The 19,756-nt window shown below is 41.9% G+C and overlaps 2 protein-coding genes across 7 annotated transcripts in view; one reads left to right on the top strand and one right to left on the bottom strand.

Annotated features, from left to right (window-relative positions):
- The window catches only part of erich3 (glutamate-rich 3), a 14,242-nt gene extending 8,891 nt beyond the window's left edge, over positions 1–5,351 (top strand). For both annotated transcript variants that reach the window (XM_085264732.1, XM_085264731.1), the window contains 2 exons: positions 1,049–1,183; positions 1,265–5,351. In XM_085264732.1, coding sequence (XP_085120858.1) covers positions 1,049–1,183; positions 1,265–4,455 — 3,326 coding nt within the window. In that variant the 3' untranslated portion in view covers positions 4,456–5,351. The remainder of the gene's footprint in view (positions 1–1,048; positions 1,184–1,264) is intronic.
- tnni3k (TNNI3 interacting kinase) lies at positions 5,321–19,756 on the bottom strand. Of its 5 annotated transcripts, none has more exons than XM_085264733.1 (27): positions 19,649–19,741; positions 19,401–19,532; positions 18,641–19,085; positions 18,312–18,420; positions 18,051–18,136; positions 16,018–16,115; positions 15,637–15,747; positions 15,465–15,563; positions 15,230–15,368; positions 14,804–14,948; positions 14,618–14,722; positions 14,431–14,525; positions 14,193–14,342; positions 14,031–14,114; positions 13,889–13,945; positions 13,282–13,374; positions 13,145–13,202; positions 12,855–13,049; positions 12,043–12,147; positions 11,904–11,956; positions 10,675–10,727; positions 10,037–10,169; positions 9,594–9,703; positions 8,085–8,144; positions 7,825–7,994; positions 6,726–6,805; positions 5,321–5,725 (listed from the first exon to the last, which is right to left on the bottom strand). In XM_085264733.1, the coding sequence occupies exons 3-27, from the start codon at positions 18,783–18,785 to the stop codon at positions 5,646–5,648; spliced, it is 2,613 nt and encodes an 870-aa protein (XP_085120859.1). In that variant the 5' UTR covers positions 18,786–19,085; positions 19,401–19,532; positions 19,649–19,741; the 3' UTR covers positions 5,321–5,645. The 5 variants fall into 5 exon arrangements, 4 of the variants coding, with proteins under 4 accessions (XP_085120859.1, XP_085120863.1, XP_085120862.1 ...); XM_085264737.1 differs by having other exon boundaries at positions 18,641–18,708; XM_085264736.1 differs by lacking the exon at positions 19,401–19,532 and having other exon boundaries at positions 18,641–18,708; positions 19,694–19,756.

Here is a 19,756-nt window from a genome sequence, read left to right as displayed (position 1 = left end):
AAAATACTAAATTTTGCTCTACAAGGGCCTGATATCCACTTACAGGGACATTATACTGTTACTGTTCTGTCGAAATTTAAATGAATGTCCTCATATGTGGATCTCAAAATCAGGTAAAAAAAATAAAAATCAGGTAATTTTTTGTTTTTACATTCATCAGGTCCCAATCAGCCCAAAAAGCAAAGAGAAATTAAAAATACATGTCGTGAAAGAGTTCAGGTCTTAGGAGGTTAAAATTCTGGACACTTCTTATTTGCTCCTTGACCCTCTTTGAAGCAGGAGTGGGTTTTTGTCCAGTGCCATTGCTATGATGCACTTGAACAAACGATGTTTGCTTAACCTCTGGGAGGTCCTAGAAAAATGCATACACTATTGGTCTTAGAGCCACAAATCGACCACGCCATAAAAAGTGCTATAAAAAGATTATATATTAATATTTTTTCCACTTTAAATTAGCCAGTCTTTTAAAACTACTTCTCCCTGAAATATTCATACAAAGTTTTAATTATAGTTTCGTTGTTTTAAGGGTTAGGGTTAGCACCAACATGTATTTCGATCCACTTTAATTTTTTTTTTGCAGGAGCATAAAAAGCCCTCCAGGCGGCCAGCTGCTGGCAAGCTCCCCACAAAGACTGAAGGTGGAACGATCACGATCCCTTTAACCGTAATTAATCTGCAGTGAAAAATAGCGTTTATAATGGGTTTCAATGGGGCACAAATCGACCACTAAGACCAATAGTGTAAGTTTGTCTGTAGCTTAGCCACTGAAGCTAATTTCCGGAAGTCATACTGAAATTTTAACAGTAAATGTGACCAAACTTTTTTTTGCAGACTTTCGCTATATTCCATTCAACACAGTGCAAATGGCGTGTATACGAACAATGAAAAATGGCACAAATCGACCCAAGACCACCCAGAGGTTAAAAAAGGAGATAAATAAATCTGCACTGGTGTTTATTGTTGTTGTTATCAAAGACAAATTAATTTTGAAGCTTTAACATGTCCCAGAGAAGGATGATCACAAGTGTCCTGGTCCTTATTTTTCAAGCCAAATCTGTGCAAGAAAAACTGTCAGAAGCCATACTGAAGGAGTCCCAGTGCAGCTCCGAGCCTGAGCTGAGTGACACCAGCACTGAGGAGGAGGAGGAGTCCACACATAAAGGCCCTCAACAGGACAACAAAGGTATCAGATCTTTATTAGAATTAATTCATAAACTGCACAAAGACTGTTCTTTATTTTGAAAGTCCATTTTGTATTTTGCAGATGCAGCTCCAGTCAAGCTTGTCACGCCTACAGAACAACAGCAGACCATTGCAGAAGAGGCAGAATGTGAAGAAAGCGATGCTGGTGACGTGGTGGTGGCACACACACAGGAAGATTTACCCGAAACCAAAGAACAGAGTGGAGATGATGAGCAGGAGCCTCAGGAGAACAGCAACAGTACTGAAGATGAGAAGGTTGAGCAAGATGACAAGGCTGCAGAAGAGGAGGATAAATCAGAGGAAACGGGTGAAGCTTTGCATCCTTCGAAAGAAGAAAATGTGACACAAGATGACAAGACAACTGAGCATCTTGAAGAAACCCCAGCTGAAACTGCTGATACTGAGGCTGCAGAGGAAGAGGAAGGAAAGGAGAAAACCGCTGAGGAGACTGACGTTCAGCATGACGAGACCGGGCAAGGGGCAAAAAGCAGTGAGGAGGATGAGTCATCAGAGCCGGATAAAAAGACTGATGAGACAGCAGCGCCTGATAATTCAGAGGCAGAGGCAGTGACAGCCAGAGAAACAATAGAGATAAAAGCAGAGTCCTCAAAGGAGCAAGAGGCCCTCAGCTATGAAGAGGCACCTGTAAGTGACGCAGAAAAGGAGGAGCAGGCAGACAGCGAGGACAGAGCTGCAGGGTCAGAAACCGAAGTCAATGCAGAGAACTCGAGCAGCTCGCCAAGTGGGAGTGGAGAAACCACAGTTGAAAAAATAGGAGATAGAGGTGAGGAAAATGCAATAGAAGAAAGCAGTAAAGATGACATTAAAGAAGAACAAGTATTAGAGGATGAGAGTCACGAACAGTGCGAGCTGCGAGAGGAGAGGAGGACTGGAGCATCTGAGGAAACAGGTGAAAAGGAAGACAAAGAGAAAACTGAGGAGGGTGGAAAAGAAGAGGAGGAGAAACAAACTCATGTAACCTCTGATAAAGGAGAAGATGAAAATACTGGGAAAAGAGATGATGATGATGAAAAGGTTAAAAATGAGGAAGAGGGTAATGAGGAAAGTAAGGAAGATGAAGGGACAGACAAGCAGGAAAACACAGCAGAAAGTGCTGAAAATGGCTTTAAAACAAAGGAAGACGAAGAAGAAGCTGTGAAATCTTTGAGCGAGGAGGATAAAGTCGCCGATGACGAGAAAGTTGAAGAAAAGACAGAAAATGATGAGAACAGTGAGTGTGTTGAGAACAAACTGGAAGAATCTGAAGTAGGTGATAAAAGTGAGGGTGACAATGACAATGAGAGTAAACCAGCTGTTCAAGAAAATGATGATGAGGCAGAAAAATCAGAAAATCAAAACAAAGCTGAGAAAAGTGAAGACAAAGAGAAACATGATGAAGAGGATGACAAGGAAAAGGACATAAGTGAAGCACCTGTAGAAGAAGGAGAAGAAATATCTGAGACCACAGAAGAAGCTGAGAAAAGTGCAGACGTTGGTGCAAATGAAGCAGCAGATGGGACTAAATCAGCTGATGAGACGCCAGAGGCTGAGAGTGTTGAGCAAGATGCTGGAAAAACCAGCAACACGAGTGAAAAAGAAGAAATTAATGCTGAAAACGGGGAGATCTCTACTGAAGCCGAGAGCAATAATCATGAAGACGACGGAGAGTCTCAATTAAAAGACAAAAATGACTTGAAAGCCAAAGAAGAGGGTGATGAAGAAAGCAAAGCAGACGGGCCTGCTGACGACGAGAGCGCAGACATTAAAGAAGTCGCAGTGGAGTCTGAAGAAGGTGCTAAAAAACACGATGCTGACGAGGTTGATCAGGCTCCCGGGGCTGATGAGGTAGAACGTGATGCTGAGGGTGACAGCGTGGAAAAAAATGATGAATCAACTCCAAGCAACTCACAGCCTGAGACAGCAGGTACAGAAATGAAAGCGGAGCCTAAATTAGGTGACAGAAAAGACGGCGAGGAAGCAGAACAAGATCAAAATGGCAACAAATCTGACTGTGATAACGAAAACAAAGAGCCAGACTTGGTAAAAAAGGAGAGCAGCGCTGAGGAAAACGTGGATGAGGTCGCAGCTGTTTCTTCAGGGAATCAGGAACAATCACCGGTTGCTGTTGACTTAGATGTTCTGGCTTCCAAATTAGATGAAGAAAGCAAAGATACAAAGTCTGACATATGCCCACAGACTGACGAAAATGCAGTTGGTGGTGATCTCTCTGCTGCCGACGGAGAAAATGGAGTAGACGCAGAAGATGCGAGTAAGGCCTCGGAGGAAGGAGCAAGTGTGCTGCTCAAACCTCAAAAGAATGAGGCTGATTATACAGAAGAGACTGTCGCAGCTGGTAGAGAAAGTCCAGAGGCCTTGGCAGCAGAAGACAGCACAGATCTAGTCAGTAACTGGGTCAACAAGCACCAGTCATCAAAGTTTTTCGAGACATTTGTTGAACCACTGGAGGATATGAGGGAGGAGATAACTGACACTCCAGCGTCCAGCTCAAATAAAGAAGAGACAAAATCTACTGAGCTGCCAGGATCAGACAGTCCACTCAAGATGGTGAGGGTGTCTGAAGATGAGGTGAAAGCCTACAGGGACGCTGAAGATGAACTGCAAGTGGAGGAGAAGGCTGAAGTGAAAGACTTAATACTAAAACCTCAAACTGAACAAAGTGAGGAGGAGTCTGCAGCCTTGCAGAAGATGAGGTCAGAAGAGCACAAAGGAAGCATGGGATCTCTTCAAGAGTGTAACGGTCAAAAAAGTGCAGAGAAAGGAATTAATGAGGAAAACGCTTTTTCCAAAACTGAAGTGGAAAGCACTTCAGGTAGTCTTCATTCAGCCACTGAAAAACCTGCGAGTGTTTCTAAGAGCCAACCTGATGAGAAAACTGTCGATAACAACTTCAATGTAACAGAGCCGCAGACTGAAGAAGGTAATCAGTCCACGAGCCCACTTGGAACCGAAGATGTCAATGAAACGTGGGGAAAAGCAGACGAGCAAAGTCGAGAAGTTACAGAAACAACTGATTTTACAACATCGAAGTCTGACGATGGAAGCCCGGAGGACTCGCGCAACGAGGAGATCGAAGGCAAAGCGTCAGACAGGAGCGTCAGCAGAGACAGAAAAGACCTGCAGCTGATCGAAGACATCAAACACACGCTCAGTGCCTTTTCAGTGGATGACACGTTGTTTGCTCACAGTTCATATCCTTTACTGACTGCTGCGAGTGCTGAGAGCGGGCATTAGAGCCGCTCCGGTCAGAGTGACAATGAGGGAAAGTGAAGCTTTACTACTTTTTTAGTTTTTAATTTTACAAAGACGCCTATGAAGTCAAGTTGTACAAATGAAAAGTCTGCAGATTCTCGATGCACAGACAATCATGTGGCTTCAGACAAAATGTGACATGCGCGTCAGTTTTTCACAAAAGCCCTCCGCTGTCTCGTGCTTTCTGCTTTTAAATTACAGCAGCCTCGTAAACCGTCATCATCTTTCACCATCAAGAATCCACATAATGAGTTTTGACTGCTGCATGAAATGTTTACAATAGATCATCTCTTCCTTTTGTTGGTAACAAAGAGCTCTTGGTTGATATGAGGTATCGTGTACAGATGCTATCAGCTATCACCTGAAAACAGATACTCGCGCACTCACACTCACACGTGGTTGAATAATTCATAGATGTTGGACTCCCACGTCTTTAGCTTGCCCCAGGTACTCTTTACATTTCCATTGACTGGGTACAAGTGGTGCAGCTTTAGCAGAGATCTGTAATCGAACACTGTTAATGGCATCATCAGTCAGTCAGCACACTCACATAATTACGGGATCGCAGTAGCTAGGAGAATATACAGTAGAACAACAAGAACGCAAAGCTCAATCTTCATCATTAGGCTGATGATAATTAGTTTGGTGGTGACTAGGAAATGTCAAATGTAAGCTCAGTTGTTGTTTGTAATGCTGCTAACTCTACCTCTACTTCCACTGATATGTTTAACATGTATTTGCATTTCCCTTTTGTCTTTTTTTACGGCTAGCTTGGGTTTGTGAGGCTTAATCGTTTCATTTGATATCTGTCAGTAACCGAAAGTTTCTGTGATTTTCCAGCTAAAAATAAAAACAATCAGACAAAAATAAAATACAAAGTTTTCTGTTTTTTTTTTGACAAAAAAATGTCTTTACATTTAAATTTATCATCAAGAACAAGAATAAAGAGAAAACTTTGTTCTACATGTGCGTTTTTAAAAAACAGTGTAACTAAGTTTCAGTTCACAAACAGATCATGCATAGACCTTATGTTATAACCAAATAACAGGTAACCTCAATTATCATCATATGCAGTTTCTACAGATTTATTTATTACATCAAAAATGTCACAAAATACACAACTATCTGTATTAATAAGATGATAATAACAGAGTCTGGAGCTCGGGGAGGGTTCAGTTACTTTCCTCAAAGCTGCCGCTGCTGCTGAGGGAGGAACAGAATCTCATGGTGCTCATGGGATCAGACACATACCCTGAGGATGAGAACAACAAGGATTTTTTTTTTTAATGTGGTGGTTAAGAAGGACAAATAACAGTTCAAGGGCTGATGGGCCAATTCATTAGATACACCTTGCTAGAATTCTTCTTTTTTGCCATCAAAACTGTCTTAAGTCTTCAGGCCATAGATTCAACAAGCTGACTCAAGGAAACAGTTTCATACTTGTCTACCAACAATGTGACTCTCTCTGTTGTTATAGGCTCTTTGCTGCAATGGTAAATGGCCTGTATACACTACATTCAGTCATCCACACATTCACACACTGGTGATGGCAGCTACATTGTAGCCACAGCTGACAGAGGCGAGGCTGCCGGACACTGGGGTGAAGTGTCTCGCCCAAGGACACAACAACCGAGACTGTCGGAGTCGGGGCTCGAACCGGCAACCTTCCGATTACAAGACGAACTGCCAACTCTTGAGCAACGATCGATAAGCGGTTATCTGTGTTCCTGTTGCCTTCCTGTCACGCCATTCTCCTCTGACGCCTGGCACCAACACAGCATTTTACCCATATAACTGCCTCTCACTGGGTATTTTCTGTTTTTTCCAGGTCATTCTCTATAAACCCTTGAGATGGTTGTGTGAGAAAATCCCAGTAAATCGGCAGCTTTGAAAATAATTAGGCAGTCTGGCACCAACAAACCATGCCACATTCAAAATCACTTCAGTCACCTTTCTTCATCAATCTAATGGTCGGTTTGAATTTTAGCAGGTCCGCTTTAACATGTCTACATGCCTAAATGTATTTGCTTGGTTGATTAGAGGTTTGCATTGCATCAGCAGGTGCACCTAATGCAGTGGCCAGTGACTGTATACCAAACCAGCCGCTTTAAAAACGGGTTAAAAATTGGGCCACATTCAAGTTCAGAATGATGACAAGCACTAACACAAAAGTTTTGAAATGCAAGAGATCTACTTAAAAAGTAATTTGTGTAATCATACAGTGTTACTGACTCTGTGTTATGCACACAAACCATTTCGATCGATGGGAGAGAACTGCATGCTCCTTCTTAGTTCCTCCAGTGAAAGCCCCCCAGATGCTCTGCGCTGCTCACTGAAATTAAAAAGAACATCCTCAGCATTTGTTCATTAATCTACTGGAAAACAATACTTTGGAATATATACTGCTGCATTTACAGGGAGAAAGACAGATGAGACGAAGGCAGCTCCAAGCAAAGAAACTCAATATGTAATGTCAGACTCAATAGCTGCCTACTTTCACTTTCTCTGCAGGTGTGCTGTATACAAAATTCATGACAGGTATAAATGTGCAACCCCAGCTCATAATAAGGAGACATAATAATAGGAAAAGGTTATTTAGGTTAAGGAATTTGACTTCATTGCTCCGATTTCTGAAGTTTTTTACAATATATTTACGATCTGTGAAACATGACACTAAATGTGGCTGAAAGTTGCAGAGGAGTTTTTTTTTTTTGTAGGACAATATTTACAAAGAGGGCCTTGTCTAATTTCAGTACTCCATATTGACTGTTACCAGGCTCTCACTCTTCTCATGCACACACACAAACAAGCTCAAAGACAAGTGTCTAACAGAGGCCTTCCTTCACAGTCAGAATGACAGGACTGTTTTATTACATTTGCTTTCCTTTGCTTCCTGGTTGGTATCCGAGCAACTCTACTCCCCACTGAATGGAGTTGCTCAATTTGCCTGCTTGTTATCAGCATGACAGTTGTTGAAAGTGTTTACAGGATTTGCTTTTACATCACATGTTCTTGTCGAATAAGCCCAGACATGTTTTTATTGTATATACTCACATATACATTGTTGTGTATTTTCATCTCAAAACTGGCCTTTTCTAAATATTGGTTTGGCTCGAGATCCACTTTCTTTATGGCCTTGGCAGGGATGTGCTCTCAAAGGAGCAATCAGAAACTTAGAAAGCTAGCAAACTAAAGAAAACGCGTCCATCTTAGCCAGAAAGAAATGTTAGAGAATTAAGATATTAACCCCAGTGGGCTTTGGCCAGCAGCAGAGGACCAAATGAGTGCGAGTGTGGTTACTGTGCAGTAAATTATTCCCACCTGTTTAAGGAGACGCTCGAGTTGTCTTACCTCTGGGTCCAGAAAGCATAGGCGCGAGTGTTGAGAGCATACTCGAGTTCAAAACGAGAGCGCAGGGCGGCCACGTGGCTCCGGCCGGGTCCTCCTCGCCCGAGCAGACAGTCAGACGAGGAGGAGGGAGAGAGGGAGCCGCTACTGTTACTGGAAGCTGGAGACATCAGCTGTGATACATAATAGAGAAAATGTAATTATTACAACATGCATGTCATGCACAGCAGAAGGCATTTAATTATATGTGGCAGATTATGTACCTCAACATTGCACAGGCATTCCTCCAGGCTGGAAACCACTTCAGAGAATTCAGGCCTGTCCTAAAATTTCAAAAGAAAAAAGAAACTATATTTATTTTAGCATTTTTATAAACACTCAGACATGCATCAGGCCTATCCCCAAAAAGATGCACAGGTGTATTCTCTCCAAAACTGGCGTGTATATTCTGCTTATTTTAGTCCACCCACACACGAGGCAAAGGTGACCTGTGCTTTTAAAAGCAGCCCTCAGATCTCTCGCCTCGCTGTAAGAGAACAAACACTGCCACCCTGCAAAGCTGTTCAATTATACATCACATCCAGAGAGAGCGTCTGTCTGCATGTCAATGACTGAAGCCAAGACCAAAACAAATGTAGGATAACATTTAGGAAACACTTAAAGATATATAAAAATGGAATACACGTTTTTAAAAACCTTTTCCCTACATTATGTTTTCAAAAGGTTTTACAGCAATTTATTATTAACTTTAGGAAATTTAAAAAAAATGTACATATGTATGTTTCAAAAGCAACAGTTTGCACTTTCAACAAGTTTAAATTACACAGATGTCACGGCCGTTCATCTGGAAATCTACAGTACAGCATGTCCCAGTGTGAAAACCACGTGAGAACCAGTGTACTGCACAGGTGAGGCACCAGGAGAGAAGCCTGCATGTAAGATCCTGTGGCAGCCTGCTCTTGTTAAATAAATGCTTTCATGACGTTGAAGTGGGACAAGCAGATCACAAAAGTAAACAGATAACTAGTTAGCAAACAGGAAGTCGATGTACCACTGAGAGGAAAATGTGCCCGCATGATCAGCCGTGTGATAACATTAAGGGGAAGAAAAGAAGAGGAATCCCAGCTAGTTATAAACACCACAGCACAGAGGGAGGATCATCAGTGTCCTGAGTACTCCTAGATGTGAACAGCGATGCAATAATCTGTCATCTGGGGATCAGCTTCTCTCATTCATTACTGCTGCTTGTGCACTGAAGGAGCATCTGACTCAGCATCCTGTGACTCTCACAGCCTTATTATGTTTATATAGTAATGGCTGATATAATATGGATGACATCATAGTATTTTAGATTTTAATACAATAAAGCTCTTAATAGTTGAGTATATCCTGACGAGCTGTAATTTAAGAACAAGTTGCGGGGCGATCGTGGCTGAAGAGTTGGGTGTTCGCCTTGTAATCGGAAGGTCGCCGGTTCGAGCCCCGCTCGGACAGTCTCGGTCGTTGTGTCCTTGGGCAAGGCACTTCACCTACCGCCTACTGGTGATGGCCAGAGGGGCCGATGGCGCGATATGGCAGCCTCGCTTCTGTCAGCCTGCCCCAGGGCAGCTGTGGCTACAACCGTAGCTTGCCTCCACCAGTGTGTGAATGTGAGAGTGAATGAATAGTGGCATTGTAAAGCGCTTTGAGGGGTCCCGAAAAGCGCTATATAAATGCAATCCATTATTATTATTATCCGAGTAATTACTTCTCAGCACAATCAGGCCGTTTACCTCTGGGCAGGAGTTCCAGCCCCTCATCAGAAGTGCAGAGATGGGTTTGGGAATGGAGTAACCAATAGGAGGCCGGATGTGATGATAGGCCATGTCTGCTGCTGCAGCAGCTAAGGACAAAACAAATATCTTAAATTCAGCTGTAAAAAGTGTTATCTGAACTGCTTTTGTGATCTATTTTACTTTTGTGGTGGTTAGTATTTGTTTGTAGTGCAAGTAGAATGTATGCATGCTTTGTTTACTGCTAATTATCAGACATTTCTGCACTGAGGTGATGAGCTAGCTCATGTCTTTGCATTTACTGAATGTTTTCTTGAAAAGTCTGAAAACTCTAAAATACCACGTGGACAGTCTTTTGGCTAATGTATGGATCGGGCACTAATTTTGCAATACGAGATGTCACTGATTTAACTTCTGTTTGAACTCATTTGATGAAAAATGACCAGGCTTCAGGTGAGCAAAGGGAATTTCTCCTGTCAGCAGCTCCCACAGACAGAGGGCGTAGCTGAACATGTCCGCCTTCACTGAGTAGCGAGTGCACTGGGTGAACACCTCAGGAGCCATCCAGCGCAGGTTCTGCCAAAACACATGTGGAGATAAAGGTTGTTGAAAGCTCAAGAGGTGAGGACGGACGTGTATTTTTTAAATTTGGTCTACTTTAATGGCAGCACACACGTATGCAAACAAAATGAAGCCCAATTAAAACCATAAACGCTGTGTCCCAGCAAGGGCAAGTAGATCATCATAACAGGCAGCTCCCCGGAGATGAAACACACTTAACACCAAACTGCAGGCCAAGCACTGTGCAGGATTGAGTCAGCACATTCATACAAATTCTGCATGAAGGCACTTTTCTTTTTTAGCTGGCAGATAATTGATGGCAGTTGCCAGAGAAAGCACTCACTTGAAGTCCAACAAAACAACAGCTTATACTTTTTATCTTTAAATTTTGAAAGTCACTCAGTCTTTCATGGATGCTGCAGATGGTGTCAGAGTTATTTGGCTAAAGAGGGGAGAAAACTCATTCCATGAGAATTTGCACCTGTCATCAAGTAAACGTGAAAGAGCAAACAGCACTGACCCCTGGCTGCTTGGTCATGTTGTCCTCTTCAACAGACTGTAGAAATCTGGATTCTGCAGAGAGAGGCAACGACATTTATAACATCACGCAATTTACAGGCTGAAAAATGAAAAGTAACAGCAGCACAAGTGCACAAGTGTTCCTGGGTAAGTGAACCTAGAATTAGATAAGTATTGAGCTACTCGTCATTACAGACCAAGTCAGGCTAAGTGTGCTGAACAGATCAAGAGCAGATTTTATTGTTAATAAACTTTTCTGATGGACTGGTTAAAAATGTATATGCTCGACTGGAGCTCTGGGCCATCAAACCTCGGTTCAGTGGATGGATCTGATCTGTTTGTAGGAACAGTAGAAAGTGTCAGCATTGACCAGCCTGGAACCAAATCTTTTATTGTTTGTAGGACTTTTTTTTTTATTTTGATTTTGAGTTAAATGAGTGCTAGCCCTTCATTTTTTTTCAAGGCTAAACTTACTAATTTTAACCACTGCTGCAAAATTAAAGCGAGAAATTAGCCATCAAGCCTCTGCTAGCTTTTTAGATGAGTTTTTTAAAATCCCTAATGCAGTCTCGCAAGACAACTTTTATCTAATACATTTTTTTAAGAAGGTTTGCTGAGTCTTCCAACACGGTTTCAAGAGTATGGAAGCAACACTGGGAGCCCATTAACCCAGCAGGAGGACCAGTATCTGCTTTGTGAAAAGAGAAACAGGAGGAGCACTCCCAGAGCCCAGAAAACAGCCTCAACCAGTTTCCTCATACGCATGTTTCTAATCAAACTGTTGGACATCGACTCCATTAGCATGAAACAACTTCCTTTAGTGGGATCTGTGCTGAACCCCATCACCGTGTAGCTCCACTGGTATTTTCCAGAAAATAACCCAACTGGCCGGTCCACCAATGGCGCCTATTCGCTTCAGAAATATGCAAGAGCAGCCTAGTGGAGGTCATGTTTGCGGAGCTCTGGCAGTTCCTTCTTGCACAAAGGAGTAGCTACCGGTCCTGCTGATGGGTCAATGCTAATTTTACAACCAGCTCTCCTCGTGTTTTTTGCGACTGAAAACCAAGTCGGGAAGGTAGACCTTTTAAATCAGCTTATGATTGGAAAAGTTCTTATAGCATTTACATTTATCACGTTACTGGAAGTTATTTTATTTGTTGCTAATAACATTTGTAACATTTTAGTTGGACAAATAGAAAAGAATAAAGAAAACATCATCTATGGCCTCACCTCCGAAATCAGCCACCACTGCGTGTCCATCCTCATATAGCAGAATATTGTGACTGGAAGGAAGACATGTATTATTTGCAGTGACAACAGTTATTCTCCAATTCCATTCCAGCACATACGTTTCCACTGTGGCACCTACCTGTTGAGGTCCCTGTGGATAATAGGCTGTGTGAGGTTGTGCAGGTACTCCATGCCCTTGGCCACATCAATGGCAATGATGAGCTTGGACTGCAGGTCGATAAGCCTGTCCATTGACACATCATTAAAGCAGCAACCACTTAGTACTAGATCAATGACCCCTGCCAATCACACACAGCTCTTTACACAGATCAATAGGACAGCCTATAAAGACATCACCTGGCCACACAGTTAGCAGAACACTTCATCTGGATCAATGATGATTCAGGCTGAGGGGAAGAGACTGGTGAGGGGACACTTCCGAGGATGATAATGGGACCCGAAATAGTCAACTGCGCCGTGCACACCCCTCAAAGTAACTACCTAAAGTAGTCTGACCTCTTTTTACAACCTGTTTATAAGGACGATTATTACTTACTTCACTGCACCAGAGTTCTACTAAGTTATTTAGGATTCCTTTTTTAATTTGGAAGTAGATTACTAGAAATAGATAGTAGAACGTATGTAACATCTATAATGCTGAGTTTGTATGTAATGGCAAAGATGACTCGGTAATGGTGCATGAAGAAGGGGAGAGCTCTAACTGAACTGTTTGGGTTTGTGTGTGCATACTTTATATATTTATGTTGTTCTGGCACAAATCGATTTACTCAGTCAGAATGTTCAAAGTCTAGAGACAAAAAGTAAAGGCCCATATTGGGATTCTTAACTTATGCTATCCAGGTTAGAGTTAAGTAGTAGTGTATGGTTAAGGTTTCAGGTAAATTGCTAAGACATGATAATTCCCAAAATAACTCACAAAAACTTCCTCACCTCTTCTGCTCATGCAGCAGGGAGAACAATGAGCCTCCAGACACATACTGGGTAACGATGGCAAACTGACTGGGGTCGTCCAGACATGCTCCCACAAACTGGATGATACAGGGATGATTGAGGCAACAGAGGATGGAAACCTCTCTGCAGAACATATCTACATCTGACTTTGAACAGTACGTGTTCGCTCGATAACTACAGAAAACATTAAAGATTCAAGGGTCAATTAGATCTTTCCACCTTCTAATAGATGAATCCAAAAGCATATCGTCAGCTGTGTGAATAAATACCGCTTTATGGCGACAATTTTATTTCTACATTTGCCTTTGTAGACTCTTCCAAAGGAGCCTGTGTGGGACACACATAATAATATCAGATCTGTAAGCACATTAGATGGGGGGGAGAAAACAACAGGAAATAGACTCACCCGATCCAATAATTTCATTAAACTCCAGCTCAGACAGCTGTAGGTGGAAGTGAGATGGAAGACTGGCCCTGAGCACAAGAACTTCTGCTTTCTCTGAAAAGAAAATTTAAATAATCATTAACCCTACAAGGCACAATGTTGCTTATGTTAAATGCCTGCACATTTTCCTGTTGAACCTGCAATAGACACACTTTATTTTGATGTGTTATTTTAAGACCATTGCAAAGGTTTAAATCAAATAACATTCTTATAATGGTCACAGGATAGATGGCACATATAGCATGTATAGCAATTAAAATACATTTAAATCAATTAATTTTGGCATGAGTAAAACATTTGACACCTTTATATCATTCCCTGAAATGTAGCTTTCCAATTTCAAACGTTGATATTTACACAGTTTCAAGCTGTGTTTTATCAAATTCATATCAATTTATTATGCTGGAGACGCATCTGTAGTTTACACCACCCCCAATTTCACAGCAAAAGACACCAAGTGTTATTATCAGCAGCTAAACCCCTTCGTTTGGCAGCAGACGTGGCGTGCACTGCCTCGTGAGCTGTCAGCGATGTTGGAAATCAGCTGTGCTTCACTCCACCTCAGTACCTTTAGTCATGCTTTTGATCTTTCCTAGAGGAGACGGAACAGAGACGTAGGAGCCATCTGGAAGAGATGCATGTTCAGACACATTAACAGGAGATTATGTGGGGATTTTAATCCAGATAATATATTTCAAGTCGTGACTAACCCCCTCCTGGCTGAGAGTACTCATTGCAAGGAGAGTCATCTGGACGTTTGTAGTGTTTTAATAAGGTGACTATGGCATCGTGACCTGGAAAAAATAGTAAGTGAGCAGCAACATTTATTTCAGCTTTCCAAGCTTGCCGAGCTCATAATAGTCTAAGCAGACCTTTTTCATAAGCCCACATGAGGCATGTCTGTTCGTCTTTCTCTCCACTGGACCTGCTGGGGTCGCAGGCGACAAGGTTCATGTCTGCACCACTGTCCAGCAAGAATTGTACCAGGCGGATATGGCCATGGAAACAGGCACTGTGCAGAGCTAAACAACACCACAGGACACACAGATAATAATGAAACTCAGTGCACTGTAAAGAAATTAATAAATCAATTAGTAAACGAGGTCTCACCTGTGTGTCCATCTCTGCCCTGATAGTTGATGCTCATGGCACTCTGGCTCAACAAGAATTTGACCATCTCCAGATCTTTCCCGTAGGTGCATGCACTGTGACATGAGATATGAATTTAACATCACCTCAGAGCAATACGTTAGCTGTGAAATGTGTTTTTGCACACTATAAATTAAGCTAAATATACCTGTGAAGTGCTGTTTCACTGAATATGTTCTCCTTTGAAAGACTGTCTGTACCAGAGTACTGTATTAACTCCTTCACGGCTGTGAATTTGCCGTTGTAGCAGGCCCTGATGAAACATAGCATTCATTGCAATTCATGTCATGTACCAAAAACTCAGAGAAGACCTCTAACACTGCAGATGATTTACAAGTGTAACGGCGTATCCCCGTAGATGTTCACAGAGTGAGGCTGTACATCAAAGCTGCCCTGCAGAAGAAAGCGGACAACTTCATGGTGACCAAAACGAGCACAGAAGTGGAGGGGGACGTGATCTTCATTGTCTTGGGCATTTACTGGTGGGGAGAATACAAATGTTAGAGGAAATTCAAATTTAGAATTCAAGTAGCTTCTCTGTGGCTTCTGAAGAAGGAAAAAGCTTAAATCAAATCAAATCAAATCACTTTTATTGTCACATCACATGTGCAGGTACATTGGTACAGCACATGTGAGTGAAATTCTTGTGTGCGAGCTTTGTAAATGCTTTTGTATCAATATATCAACCATCAAGTTTCTCTTACAGACCATCAACCCATGTCAATTTTGATCAGAGCTCTCTCAAGGTCTCGGGTCCTACCGTTAGTTTTGCTTCCCTCACTCAGCAGCAGTTTGACAATACCAAGAAAGCCCTTGGCAGCAGCCAGATGCAGCGGGCGATCACCCACCTCACCACTTGCATTCACATCTGCCCCAAACTTCAGCAGCAGCTTCGTCACCTACAAAACAGGAGAGGACCAGAAGAAGCCCAGAGTACAAATACAGGTGTTTACAAAGATGCTGTCCCCACATGAAGTTTAACATGAGGAGTTTACCTGCTCGTGGCCATTGTAGGAAGCAATGTGCAGTGGGGTAAAAAAGACAGCATCCTGAACGTTAACATAGGCTCCGTGCTGTAGAAGTATGTCTGCAGCCTGGAGGTGGAAATAGCCACAGGTCAAGGAACGAAATCAACACGGTCCATAACGGCTGATGATTTTCTCTCACCTCATGATGCCCGGCCAGTGTGGCAACATGAAGGGCTGTGAGAGCACCGTATCCCAACTGCTGCACATCTGACCCACCATGGAGAAGCGCAGTCACTAGCTCAGCATTATCCTGCAGCATGCAAATAAAACAGTAATACTGCATTTCCACAGATCCTGCAGGGTTCAATATAAGCATATGTCATTTTTAATCTGCAGTATTATCACAATTAATAACTAAAAACATGAAGCTATGTCCATGGTACCTTTGTGTGCACTTGCACTCCACCATGTGGTAAAAATTTAGAACGCTATCAACCAGATAACATATAGCATAACAAAAGCAAGACATGGACACGGTTCCACCTTGAAATTTACGTTACTGCCCTTTGCTTCTCTGCACCTTGTAAGCAGCCAGGTGGAGAGCAGTGAATCCATTCCTGGTCAGTCTTGAAGGACGCAGGCCTTTGAGTATCAGGGTGCGCATATGGGCCTTGTTCCCTGGACACAAATATGTCACATTATGCACCAGTGAAATATCTCCTTTCAACAAAACATTATATTTACTGCAAATGAAATAACAGGGTGGACTGGAATGAAAAACTAGAGAAACCACAGTTCTACCCTTTAGTTGCATTTATTATCGTCTATATTTAACCTTTATGTACAGTGATGTGATAAAGTATTTAACCCCATCTTCATTTCTTAGTTCTCTGCATATATATTTCAGATCATTAAACTTAAATTTAATATTAGACACAGTTAACTCAAGTGAATACAAATTCAAATACAATTTCACTTGCCACACCCAAACTGGATTACTGCCAGATCCGCTGAATCAGGAAATCACTTAAGTAGTTGGAAAAACCTCTGAAAAAGCAGCACAGTGACCCCAGCACAGCTATGATCTAAAGAAAGGGCTACAAAGTCATTTCTAAGGCTTTGGGATTGCAGCAAACCACAGCGAGAGCCATTATCCACAAATGAAGAATATTCAACAATAGGAGACTGGGCAAAAATGCCATCGATGGGAAAGTCCCAAGGAGAAAACCACTGCTGACCAAATGAACACAGAAGCTCGTCTCATATCCCAATATTTTGTGGACTGACCAGACAAAAGCAAGACTTTGGAAGGTTTGAGTCTCCTTACGTGTGCTGTAAAACTAACACAGCATACCAACAGTCAAGCATGGTGGTGGTAGTGTTATAGTCTGGCATTGCTTTCCTGCTTCAGGACCTGGAAGACTTGATGTAATTGATGGAACCATGAATGCTGGTCTACCATAAAATCCCAAAGGAGAATATCCAGCCCTGAAGCTCAGTTGCACCTGGGTTATGCCGTAGATTAATAATCTGAAACACACCAGCAAACCCACCTCTGAAAGGTTTAGAAGTGGTGGAAGGCTGGACGGACTGAGATGCTTTGGCAACCTCAAACAGACTGTTCATGCTTAAACTTCGTGCTTGGGGTGGCTGTGGCTCAGGTGGTGGAGCAGATCAGCTACTGATCGGAAGGTTGGTCGTTCGATTCTTGGCTTCCCCAGTCTGCATGCCAAATATCTTTGGGCAAGACACTAACCCCAAGTTGCTCTCCGATGCATTCATCGGAGTGTGAATGTAGTTTCGTTTGCACTTGTGTTTAGAAGTGCTTGTATGAATGGGTGAATGAGGCATGTTGTATACAGCACTTTGAGTACTCCGGGAGAGTAGAAAAGCGCTGAATAAGAATCGGTCCATTTACCATTTAAACTCTCCAGTGTGACTCAATTAAATCAATTCTGGAAAGACGAGTGGGCTAAAATTCCTCCACACTGTTGTGAAAGACTCAATGGCAGTTATAACAAAAACAGTTACTAGACTTAGGGGCAGTTACTTCTTCATGTAGAGCCAGGCAGGTTTTGGTGGCTTCTTTTTCCACTTTATAAATGGAATCTTGTTATTGTCATTGTGCTTTTTATGTACTCAGGTAATCTGTGTCTAATATTTATTTTTGTTTGATGATCACTCCCAACCAGTCACGGCAGATATCGACCCCTCCCTGAGCCTGGTTCTGTTGGAGGGTTCTCCATGTTAAAAAGGAGATTCCCCATCTCACTGCAGCCACGTGCTCATAGTGGGTCATCTGATGTTGGAATTATCTCTCTCTTAGCAGGGTCTTTACCTTACAGTATAAAGTGACTTGAGGCGACTCTTTGGTGCAATATAAATACAACTGAATTGAATTGAATCTGAAACTTGTGTGACAAGTATGCAAAAAAATAAGAAATCAGGAAGGAGGCAAATACTTTTTCACAGCACTGTACGTTCATTTCAATTCTGTTTAGTTCTGTGCTGCTTACACCACAAACAATAATGTCCGTCAGGCTACAGTAATCCTTCCCTCCACCATCACATTTTGTTGAGGAGTTATTAATAGACTCTAGTAGTCATGCATACCTCCACACACGCAGCAGAGATGCAGCAGCGACAGCCCCTTCTCTGTTCGGTAGCTCACATTCACCTTCTGAAAAGCTTCATCGGAGCTGAGCCACAGAAAAATCAACATCACCTGCTTGTGAACGATATAAAACCACTGACAGAGAATTATTCAAACTAGGTGGAATTCCAACAGAGGAACAGTGCACGTCAGCTTAAATGTAGTTCCTATAGTGACTCATACAGATTGGATCGCTCACAGAAATATAAAGAGTTTGTCACCTGAAAGCGAGCTTAAGATCCACCAGCTCGCTGTCTTTCAGCTGGAAGTCGTCTTCCAACTTCTCAATGATCACAGAGTATGACTCGCCAACTTTCTTCTTCCATTCATCTTTATAACACCATCATCAAGGTGGAACATTAATAACAATGTAATATTTTATCTTACATTTCTAATTATCTATGCATATATTCAACAATCTACCGAGTATACACATAGCCTTTTGCAGCTTCAGTGTCTGTAAACTGTAACTTATCCTCTTGGGCGTCCCTCCTTCAAATGCAAACCTCATTATCAATCATGTGTATACATGTGGGAAAAAAGTCATTACCTGTACATGTCTGAGATGGTCTTGATTTGTAATTTCCCATTGAGGGGATCCTTCTTGTTTTATCTGTGCTGTATAGTTTGGTGTAGAAACTAGAGTAAGACGGGAACACAATCTCTCCCTCGGCCACAATTGCACAGGTCCACATCAAAAGGGGATCATAGCCATGAGCTAAAAATAAACACTACTGAGTGGAATGTCTAACAACTATGACAACTGATCTCTCTCCCCTCTGGGTGTATATATGTACAGTATAAAACAAAGCAGGTGATTGGTGTCCTACAGTGTCCTACAGTGTCCCACTGTCCCGTGGCTCACGAATCTGAACATGACTTAAATGATTGAAATTATTTTTGGGGGAGTTTTATTTTTATATATTTCTGTAGCTGATCTTCACTGATGGAGGAAAAACTGAGTAAATAGAAGCAATGCTGCTGGACTCTGCAGTCTGTGAAAAAAAAAAAAACTCAAATAAAGAAGAAAATCCAATATCTCCAGTGATGTATAAGTATGCAGATTTCTCACTTTAAAAAAAGAGAAAAAAAATACTATTATGGGTCTACAATAAAACAATAAACTTCATAAAAAATATACAAAAGTATTATAACTATTTAATATTAAGGTGGACTATAATCTTGCTTTGTATTGTCACCTTTCTATATTATTAAAAATATACACTAACCAGCCACTATATTAAATCAACTGCTCATTAATACAAACATCTAAAGCAAAAACATGGCAGCAACTCTACGTCCACACGTACCCGGGTATTTTTGAAAACGCAGATTTTGCACTTTTCGTCCACACCTAAACGGCGTTTTCGGTGACTGAAAAGGGAGATTTTTAAAAACTCCTGCCAGGGTGGATATTTTTGAAAACTCCGTTTTTGCGTTTACTGTGGACCAGAAAAACGGAGAAAACCAGCGTCAAAGGTGTGCGCATTTTTTTGACGTCACACTGTGCGTCAGGTTATTGTTTCGGTGAAATGAATTTCTACAATGGCGGACTTACACAAAATACCATTACTGTTACTCTCTGCAGTGTTTAAATGCTTACATATACACACAGTTACTGCCCCTCCACACATAGGATTCAGTTCTGCTTCTATGCGCCATCTTT

Source organism: Mchenga conophoros, linkage group LG23 (genome assembly GCF_057382185.1).
Source record: "Mchenga conophoros isolate Kocher_MC1m ecotype Shallow Benthic linkage group LG23, M_conophoros_male_GT1.1, whole genome shotgun sequence".
In the NCBI taxonomy this organism is placed as follows: Eukaryota; Metazoa; Chordata; class Actinopteri; order Cichliformes; family Cichlidae; genus Mchenga; species Mchenga conophoros.
This window is presented reverse-complemented; position numbering and strand designations above follow the sequence as displayed.

Excerpts from the sequence above, each read along its gene's own strand:
- tnni3k (XM_085264733.1), bottom strand. The coding sequence starts at position 18,785 with ATGTGGACCTGTGCAATTGTGGCCGAGGGAGAGATTGTGTTCCCGTCT. Across the intron at positions 14,949-15,229 it reads TGAGGGAAGCAAAACTAACG|TAAATGCCCAAGACAATGAA; the intron begins GTAGGACCCGAG and ends TCTCCCCACCAG. Across the intron at positions 13,050-13,144 it reads AAAATTGTCGCCATAAAGCG|TTATCGAGCGAACACGTACT; the intron begins GTATTTATTCAC and ends TGTTTTCTGTAG.